The sequence below is a fragment of the Mastacembelus armatus genome, chromosome 7 (genome assembly GCF_900324485.2).
Source record: "Mastacembelus armatus chromosome 7, fMasArm1.2, whole genome shotgun sequence".
Lineage (NCBI taxonomy): Eukaryota > Metazoa > Chordata > Actinopteri > Synbranchiformes > Mastacembelidae > Mastacembelus > Mastacembelus armatus.
In genome coordinates this window covers 16,581,203-16,592,000 of record NC_046639.1, presented here as the reverse complement: position 1 = coordinate 16,592,000, position 10,798 = coordinate 16,581,203, and the positions used below count along the sequence as shown (strand labels likewise).

General features: G+C 41.5%; 1 protein-coding gene across 1 annotated transcript; it reads left to right on the top strand.

The window, feature by feature from the left end:
• Window positions 1-1,310: 1,310 nt before the first annotated feature.
• adora1b (adenosine A1 receptor b) lies at window positions 1,311-4,858 on the top strand. Its single transcript, XM_026332928.1, has 2 exons — window positions 1,311-1,651; window positions 3,291-4,858. Exons 1-2 carry the CDS (start codon window positions 1,311-1,313, stop codon window positions 4,081-4,083), a joined length of 1,134 nt encoding a protein of 377 aa, XP_026188713.1. The 3' UTR covers window positions 4,084-4,858.
• Window positions 4,859-10,798: the final 5,940 nt, after the last annotated feature.

Here is a 10,798-nt window from a genome sequence, read left to right as displayed (position 1 = left end):
CTGGATGGTCATTCCTGCCTGGATGTGAAAATATAGATCCTGTCATGCTCAGATGTCACGCATCTCCCTGTTGCTTCATGCCAGTGCTGTATGCTTGGCTGCTCAAGGTGTGTTTTGTGTGTGTGTGCGTGTGTGTGTGTGTGAGTGAATCAGACAGGTTTCCTGTCTTGTGATAGATTTCACATTAGTTCAAAGGAAGTCTGGATCAGATTGATGTCTCAAGCACAAGCATATTTTATAGAATGACCTGAATATCTATGTATAGGCTAATGCAGATGTGTGCTTCTCTGTGGAGGAAAACAAAGGCTTTGTACTGTGTGCTTCCACAATAATACCACTGTTTACTCAGGCCTTTATCACTCAGTGAATTGAATCTTTGCTACAACAAGAGCTGCCATTTCAAATATCTTTATCTGTGTTTTTTTTTTTTTTTTTCCTGTCAGCTGTGGCAGTGGCCCTATCTCCTATCACAGCAACTGAGCAAAGATTATTAGCATTTATAAAGGGCGGGGGAGAAATGCATGAGTGGCGTGAAATAAGTGAGAGTTCAAATCACCTCACCTGACTTCTTCCTCAGGACGGTCCCGCTGGAAGCTGCAGAGACGTTTTATTTAGTTTATGCCTGGAGGATAAAGCAGGCGCATCCACCAAATACAACAATAAGGGTCGAACCAAATATATTATACGTCACAGAAACAAATACGAATGGATGGGGGAAAAAAGAAATAAAAATCAGACTACAGCTATTTCCGGCGGGCGTGTTGTCGCCCTCACTGGAAGCACAACTAGGGAGAGGAGAGAGACGCCTGCGCAGGACCTGCTACTGTGCGCGCAGTTCTTCCCGAGAGAGTTTATTTCTAAAAATCGGTTTGGCTAGATTTAAAACAAGGCACGCTGTCGATCATAAACCGCCCCCACTTGGATAAATAGGAGCGCACGGGAAGAATGCTGCTTTCACAAAGAGCAGGTGTATTCAGCCATGGGGAGGCGCAGGGCACTGAGCAGGAGAGACGCGCCGTAGCCGCTGGACCTCAACACCTGCTTCCAAGGAAAACCCCTCATCTCTGAAAATGCTACTGGTTAACGCGCTTCTCCTTCTTCTTCTTCTTCTTCTTCTTCTTCTTCTACAAATCCCTGGGTTTTTACTGCAACTCATGTGGGAGAATGTGGGCAGAGTGAAGCTGATGGACGCACGGCTCTTTTGGAAAACACTGGAGTGACAAAGAGAAAGGCTGCTCTGTTTGGCTTCTTTTAGAGCCGCTCCACTAAAATCAGTCTAATTCTTATCAGGGACATTATCATCTAAAAGGATGCCTGAACCACTTCTGCCAGCGCAGTCTCTCTACATAGGAATGGAGGTGGTGATTGCAGTCGCGTCTGTGATCGGGAATGTCATGGTGGTCTGGGCGGTGAAAATTAATAAATCGCTGCGAGATACCACCTTTTGTTTCATCGTTTCCCTGGCTCTGGCGGACATTGCAGTGGGAGCGCTCGTCATCCCCTTGGCCATCACCATCAGCATCGGACTTCAGACTCACTTTTACAGCTGCCTGCTCGTGGCGTGCACAGTGCTGGTGCTGACGCAAAGTTCAATCCTCGCCCTCCTGGCTATTGCAATCGACCGTTATCTCAGAGTCAAGATCCCGACCAGGTAAATGGGGGGTTTTCATAACCCACGCATGAAAACAACAATATAAATTCATTCATTCTCAGTGCATGTGATGAATAGACTGACGGTAGATGTTTTACACACTGTCAGAGAAAAAGCTTCTTCTCCACACAACTGAAGTCCTTGCTGCACCTGTGCTGGGTTTTTGTTAGGCACTGATTTCTTCATGGGTCATGTTTGACTTCACCGGATGCCTCCAGTCAGCCAGTCCCTTTACGTTTATATAGATCTGACTCATCAGCTCTGACATGACAGCTAACGAGAGCATGGACGATCACCTATAAGCTTGAATTAGTCCCCCTGTCCTCAGGATCTCTAGTTTGTGTGGAAGAGTTGCACAGTGACAGAATTGGTGCGTTTGGGGGCAGGGTTGGATTCAGGGGAATATATATGTCTTCTGTGTTTTTCCGGGGGGCATAAAAGAGGCCAGGTTTGCTGTCCACAGTGTTTAAATCTCCCTCTTCCTTCAGCACCACCAGTGGTTTATGATGCGAGGCTGAAACAGTAGTGCTGAAGGCAAAAGATAAGCTGAGTGGGAGAGAATTTATTGTCTGAAAATCTGTCTGTGATAGCCTCAGACTTTGCTCTCCAAGTCTTCTGTGTTTATGATAGCACTTAATGACTGTTTGTATCAAACCATCCATTAGGTGATCAGCAGCCTATGTCAGTAAGTCGCTCGATCGTGTTTATTAAGTCAGAAATTTGCTCATTAGGGAGTTAGTACTGCCACTCCCTTTCCATAAATTATATCTGCTCTCAAGTGGAAATAGAAATGCAACATTACAACAATGTGTTTTTCCAGAAATTAGAGTATTTTAATGTTAGAATTATGTAACTGTTGTTTTTGGACCCACAAAGTACTAGTTTTTTTTGTTTGTTTGTTTGTTTTGTCTTGTTTTTGCTGATATTTCCCTGCTTAGAACAGTATCTTCAGACACGGACCTAATTTAGCACATGCATCCCTAATCAATACTAATCCAACACACTGCAGCTGTGACAGCCAGGCTAAATTGCAGGATTTAGTTTTGCTTCAGGCTACAGTTCACCAAAGGTCAGGTCATTGTAATGCTAACATTTTCTTTACAGTGGCATCATCCTAAAGATCAGCCACTAATAACAAGCCAATTGTTGCTCTACATTTTTTTTTAAACTCCTGATTCTAGGTTAGCATTGGGTTGAGTCTCTATGCCATGATGGTTGTGATAAGATTTCTTTTTCCTTCCTCTACCTCCTGCTTCCTATTCATAAAAAAAAAAGCCAAACCTCTAAAGCCTGCACTACAGCTTGTGTTCGCTGTGCCACTGTAATAAATTAGTAGATAATACTGAGGAAGGTGAAAGAATTAATTAGTTTTGCCATGAACAAAAGAAGCGTGAAATGCAGCAGTGCTGCAAAGGGAGACCTCCCGATAAGGGTCTTGTTCAAGTTGAAATATGTACTGCCATGAGCTGTTTGTAAAGTGTTTGGGGCCTTGTGCCTAAAATGATGAACGTTTGTTGTGAGTCACAGTTTTTGTCAGCTCAGGGACAACACCGAAATGAAGTAAACATGGCAGCGGGGGTGCCTTGGCAGTGCTGTGAGAGAAAGTGCTGACGTGATACCGTGTCGCTTTCTCCTGCAGGTACAGGCGGGTGGTGACGGCTCGGCGAGCAGGTTTGGCAGTGGTGATATGCTGGACGGTGGCTTTTATCGTGGGGTTCACGCCGATGTTAGGCTGGAACAACCTGAGTCGCCTCCAACAGAACGGCTCCATCAGCTCTGACCTTATTATCACCTGCCAGTTTGAAAATGTCATCAGCATGGACTACATGGTCTATTTTAACTTTTTCAGTTGGGTGCTGCCACCGCTGATTCTCATGCTGGTTATCTATGCAGAGATCTTCTACATGATCCACAAGCAACTTAACAGTAAGAAGTTCACCACCAGTCACGCAGACCCCAACAAGTATTATGACAAGGAGCTGAATCTTGCTAAATCTCTGGCTCTGGTCCTTTTTCTTTTTGCCATCAGCTGGCTCCCCCTCCACATCATGAACTGCATCACACTCTTTTGCCCTGAGTGTAAAAAGCCCGATGTCCTCATCTACATCGCCATCCTTCTCACTCACGGCAACTCTGCTGTCAACCCAATTGTATATGCTTTCCGCATTAAGAAGTTCCACATGGCCTTCCAGAAAATCTGGCAGCAGTACTTCTGCTGCAAAGATGCACCGGCTCTAGAGATTCAGCCCAGCGACAGGAAAGAGATGCCCAATCCAGAGCCACAGCAGGCGACTTCACCGCAGCCTGCGCAGAAGCAAATCCTTAAACCTGATCCACCAGAACTGGAGCAGCAGCAGCAGCAGGACCAGAGGACCGAACCATCACCACAAACTAAAGGAAGTCCACCCTTACTGGAGCAGAACGCAGTCTAACCCATGACCTGAAACCGATTGCTGGCTGAGGATGTAATGCATGACCAGTGGCTCTTTCCTCATTTGAGTCTAATGAGGAGCATGAAGTCCTATGGTGCTGTAATCACTCAGTTTATGTCATAAATACTGGAAGATACATTTTCTTTACTCAGGAGGTGTGGATTTACAAATCTGGACCGAGTGAAATGAGGCAAAAAGTGTATCTATAAACTTGCAATAATAGACGACTTTTATACAGTGACTGTGTTTATCTTAGTAAGAACTGAAGGCACTGACCTATAACTGTTTTGTTTATCATGGTGAAACAGTAGATGTGAACATTACAAAATGTGCAATATAAGTTATTGTGGTTGCTCAGTATCAGATTATGAAGTGGTATAAATTTCTATCGGTTGAAGGTTCAGTAGAGCAGGTTCGTGGTAATACTGTGTGTGTGTTTAAACTGACAGTGAAGAATATGAATGTAATAACGATGTAAATAAGACACTATAGCATTACGGCTTTGAACACTCATCTCTTCTTCAGGGTCTTCATTGCACACTGTGGTAGAAAGCGCCACTATAAGAGAGATATTTGTAGCAAGGAGCTGTTCATGTGCTGACAGAACTCTTCCCTGCTGGATCTGAGACCCCCGCTGATCCTGAAGCACTCACTCATTGCGAAGGAAATGGACAGGGATAACAAACAAGCAGCTGGAGGCAATGAGAGGTTTTAACCTTTTAGAAGATGCGTGCAGGCAACTCTTGGCCGCAGGATGACAGCTACTCCTGCAGCAGAAAGACGTGATCCACTTAAAGCCTGTGTTTATCCCTCCTCCATGTCAGCTAGTTGTGAGGGTGGGGTTTTCTTTTTTGTTTCCCTACATGGACTGATATTTACCTATCACAAATTACCCCTAGAGAAAGTGATTTCCTTTGGCCTTATTCAGTATATTAGCGGGTGTGGACTAGGCTAGAAAACCTGAAGATTGTGCATATGTTTACCAAACTGTAAACTCAGCTTTTTGCATTATACCAAACAGGAGCATCTGTAGATTAGTAATTAAAGTATGTTCAATGCATTGGATGAGAATGTAAGGTAATTCTGTTCTGTCTCCTGTAGATTCAGAGCACTGGCCAAGACTGATGTTCTCCTTAATGGCTGACAATCTTTTATGTAAGACGAAGACATTTTCTATTGCTCCCTTGATAAAAACCTCCCCGGCAGGAACAAGGCATGACCATTTTGATACATGGATGTCTGTAGAGGTAGTGTCAACAGAAAACTGACTGCAATCCAATATCTTCTTTTGTCTACATAATGTACAGGCCAGGTGCAGTGTACATAAAAAAAACATTTTAGTAAAAAAGTGGATGAATAAATGTATAATAGTTATGAGCTATATTCTATATTTATTGACATTTATTACCAAGGATTGCAGTTCTTATATTGATTATAGCATATTTTAGCTTTTTTGTGTGTGTGTGTGTGTGTGTGTGTGTTAATGGATTACACAAATTCCTGTTATGGTAAAAGGTTTGATTGATGTGATGAACTACAGATTATCACCTGAATCTACAGTTTCCCTGAACTGCATGGGGTTTTCCCAGCACCCTTTACCTCACTGTTTTGGTTACTGCCACACAACTGTTGTGATTTTGTCTCTCATCAGAAGACGGCTACAATTCCAGACAAAATTAGCCACTAGCTGGTGAATATAATGGAGCATTTACGACCTTAAGAGCCAGATACATTATTCAGGTGTCAGAAACCAAGATGAAAAGAGTGTGACTATTGGACTCAGATTCATCAGGTGACCAAAACTCCAAGCGAATCATAGCATTGCTTTCTATGTGTTGGATGTGTAAATAAGCAGCTGCTAATAATTTACCCGTATTAACCTGAAAGTTCAGCCAGCACTGATTTGATTGGTGCCTTGCTGCAGCTCAGCAGCGCTATCAGAGATTCTCATTGCCGCAGTGCAATAATGCAATGAAGTGGCTCTCAGATAACACTCACAGCTCTGAAAATCTTTTTCTCCCTTCTGTATTTGAATTCCTCTGATATTTGCTGACATGTAAAGTTCCTGGAAAGACCATGTAATCTGAGCGAGGACTGTTCAGTCTTGCTGTGTCTGCAAGGTCTTGGTCTCCGGTCATTCTCCTCTTTCAGGTGTGCATGTCTACAATCCATCCATGGCAGAAAACACACTGAACATGCACACACTTTCATGTAATATAATGCTGACCGGAATGCTTATACCGATTAATGATGTGGTGCATCATTGATTAGTCTAGGAATATTTTCCTTACAGTAGAAGGCCATTAATTCAGTCAGTGAGTCTATTCTTAGTATGTTGGCCTAGCTTCCTGGGCAAAGATGATGAGTTTTATGACATGACTGAATTTCTACTGGAAGAAGTCATCAGATAAGAAAATAAATATTGAAGTTGTGTATTTCAAATAGATCAGCAGAGGAGACCTTTGCCTGCAGTGTCTTCACACCACTTTATATTAACATTCTGCAGAAAACCAACTCAGGTTCAGGGTGCAGAAACCTCCCATGCTCTAAAAGCACAGAAATCATAATGCATTTGCCTATTGGTGTCAGTAAATGTTTTGGAGCACATTTACAAGGGAAATTCTCACTTACACATCAGGGCATTGTAATAATAGTTCCAAGTGGCTTCAACATTTCTACACCTGCCAGTTTGGAGCAATAGTTATTTTGGGTGCTTTCTTTCACTCTGTTTCAGAACAATATTGTGCTTGGATACATCTTCTCCTTAGTACATCCACACTGCACCTCCACACAGGCTCAAGGGAACATGCATGGCAGGATATTTATGTCCTGGTAAAGAGCTTTTTTTTCTTTTTTTTTTTTTCATTAAAAATTGAGAAGTGGATTGATCCACCTGGTTTTTGATTAGACATCATGAATAACAAAGCACATTGGTGCTCCGGGCACTGGTGCACAGCAGGAAACCTGGTTTTATGTGCCATCACAACATCTAAAAACTATTACGAAGTCACGTCAACATTCACAGTACGAGGGTGTTTTGCAGTAAAACACGGACTTTAGCAGAAATCAGTCGTGAAAACGAAGAATGAAAGTGCATCTGTGTCAGACTCATCTGTATTAACATAAAACAGGATCAGAACACTGGCACTGTAGCAGATGGAAAACTTTCATTTAGTCACAAATGAACACAGCCTACTTAGATGTAACATTACGATATTTTAGATACACCATGGCAAAGAAAGCATCTTTAATGGTGAATTTCTAAATGTACTGAAAACTGTGATCAGTTGTCTTTTACAGCCCTTTAGATAAAAACAGTTTTACAACTCACTCAATGAACCTCTGAGACCAAAACAAATACATTTCCCCTAACAATCAATTATTCACCAAACAGGATCCCAGAATTAGAACATCAACATCAATACTTCATTCCCCTTTTTTAATCAAATCTCTGCTTCAGGAGATATTTTGAAAACACAGCCTTGAAGCAAAATGCAGAAGAAGACTGCCTCTTGTGTGAAAGACTAAAGAAAGAAAAACAATCAAATAAATAGTTCACAGGATTTCATTTAAAAATAGCTTTTTATGGAGACGAGTGAGCTGTGGTGGTTTTCTGCTTTGTTAGCAGCATAATTCATTTCCTTGGATGAATGAGAGATTTTTCCATGTGGTTATTAAAGCTTTCTACTGCATTTTCTCTCTGACATTAAATCCCTGTACCAAGACTGTACTCTTTTTTTTTTTTTTTCTCTCTCCTTGGCCTCTTTCATTGTTTTTATGGCAGAGTGCCACCTGCTGGTAGAGCTTATTTTGGAGTAATGTTTAATTAAGACTGAGTGCTGCCAGGAGGACTTGATGTTGATCTGGCTGTCTAATGGATGGTACCAAGGTCACATCTGGTTCCTTCATTAAGCTTCTCCCACAGGTCCTGACAGCCAGTTTTTAAAAAAATATATTTTAGCAGTTCCAAAGACCTGCTTGGTTTCTTGAAATTAATTAATATCCTTGAGAAATATCAAGAATTAGATCCTGGAATCGTAATAAAGGAACAAAAACAATAAGCCTAAAATTCAATAAACTGTTTTATGATGAGGATTTTAGCCACATGACACATGGTGCATAGCTGGAGATATAATATTTATTATCATATATTATAATTTAAATTAATTAAAGTTTAACTATAAATTTCAGTTGATTTCCTATGGAGCAGCAACACAGTCCATATTAAAAGTAGTGTTGCTAGTACATAAACTGGACTAGCGAAGTAAACAAGAATATGCATAGTAGAATTTGCAAAGTAGTTTATCAACAATTTTGGCCATAACAAATTTTTATCATTCTAGGTTTGCATTTTAGCATGAAACAAGTGTATGAAGTTCTAGATTATCTCGTAGAGATTCTAAAAACATGGTGCACATTCTCATATCCACAACAGATCACCCACATGCTGCATCCAAAATGTTCTTTCTGTTGTCAGTGCACCAACTTCAGAACTTGTACTTAATAAAACATACTGTACCTACTGGATTAAAAAGACTACAAAATCAATTTAAGTTTTCATTTATTTTTCAGGACTGGGGACCTGTCCAGGGTGTACCCCTGCCTTTCACTCAAAGAGAGCTGGGATAGGCTCCAGCAGATCCCTGTGACCCTAAACAGGAATAAGCAGGTATAGATGACATATGGATGGATGGATTTATTTTTCACTTTTCATACATTTAAATTGAAGCTTTAATAAGTCAGTTGACATTGATACTATTGACCCTGTTAGGTTGCTGCCTACTGCAGTGACATAAGCAGAGTCATCTCCAGATGTATAACCACTAACCAGAAAGGTTCAAGCTGTTACAGGAAAATGACTGTGTGTGTGAGTGTGTGTGTGTGTGTGTGTGTGTGTGTGTATATGTGTGTGTACAACAATCTTGGCTTTTATCCTGAAGGGAAATGTTGCATTTTTCTTATGCCTGCAAGTTCAAACCTCAGCAATCCCACATACAACAACACTGAGCTGAAACTCCAGTAAACACACATCAAAAAGAGGGACAACTGCCTGCCTCGACAAGTCTGAACCGAAGTGTGCTGATGAAGCTAAAGTACTGAGCCTGACTCACTTCCCTGCTTTCAGCTGCTTGTTCTTTATCAGGAAGGGGAAATTCTCAGCCTTTTCCCATTTTCTGAGACTGTAGTGTTAAACCTTGTTGAACAGACTTGACCATACTTGACCTCTTTATGGTACATTTGTTTGGGTAATGTCTTACAACCTAGTTCATGCACATGGTCCATAATCGTAACCTAGCTCTTGTTTTGGTCCAGGGACCCTCTGTCCCTTGTGGCAGATTTGAAAAGAACTCTTAAAAAAAGTTATGGAGGTGTTTCTCCATATGAAGTTAAATAAGAAATAATAATATTTGGTGCAGTCAGAACTGACACCATGGCCTTTTCTGTCACTCTGTGGCTGTGTCTTGGATAGCAGAGGATGGAAAGCCCATAAAGGCCACTGCTTACAACTTGCAGTAATTAGCTTTTAACGGTGGTGGTGAAAGATGGCTGTCCATAAACACAACATAACTCCGCCTGCCTGGACTTGTTCTGTGCTGGCAGCCCATGCCTAAATAGACACAGTCTACTGTCTTTCAGTGCTCTCAGCCAAACCCACAAGTTGCTTTTTTTAGCGATATTATGTAATTACAAGAAAGCATACAAATTGCCTGCTGTATCAGTTCAAGTTACATCTCCCAGGGGTCAGCATGCGGCCTCAGGGGTTTGAGCACCGAAAATTAACCACTGTGTCAGGGTTTGTTTGCTGGAAACATCTGTTGCACGTCATTCCGTCTCTCACTCCCCTCCATACCTGTCATCTCTCTGCTGTAGGGCAGAAGATGCAAAAACGTATATATATCTCCCTTAATTGCTCCCTTGATAGTTTCTTCACACAGGTGAGCCTTACACAACTAAGGCATCTGGTTCTCAAAGCCAAACATTTCCCAATGATTTGAAGGTTCTAATCATATATGTATGTACACAAAGTCATTGCAAAACCGTAGCATGCTGTTAGTATGAGGACTTTGTCATATCCTGTTTCACTCATCAGCACTGTGTCTATGTCCCAATCCTGTAGAGTACCTGAGTGGATGCAGAGGAAGTTTGCATTTTTGGTTTGCGGTTGCCACTAAAGACTCAACGGGAAAGAAAACAGTTACATGCTTTTTTTTTTTTTACAGCTTTGATCAACTTGACAGGGCTCTGGGCTCTGATCCCTGGCAATGTAGTGGAACTTCATTTCCCCATATCAGATTGAGGAAACTAACTTATGTGAAACAGATGTGCTAAGAAGTTTTCAGGCCAGTGCAAGGTTTCAAGAGTATCAGATTAACACGACTATTATCTACGCTTAGTTTTGTTTATTTATTTAACAGAGTCAGGTATCAAAAATGACCTACTTTGACCACTCTAGTATTGTAGTTTGTTGAGCCTGGGTTGAATTTGACACATAACTATAAGGTTCAGCATTATCATTCTTATTGTCCTTTTTGCATCTGAATGTATTACTATGCATCTAAAAATATTTAATGTCCACGGTGTACCCCTGCCTTCCACCTTAAAGAGAGCTCCCTGTGACCCTGGTTAAGGAATCAGCTGGTGTAGATAATGGATGGATGGGTGGATGTTGACATATATTGTTTGCAAAGTTTTTAATCTGTCTTTTCGGTCTCAT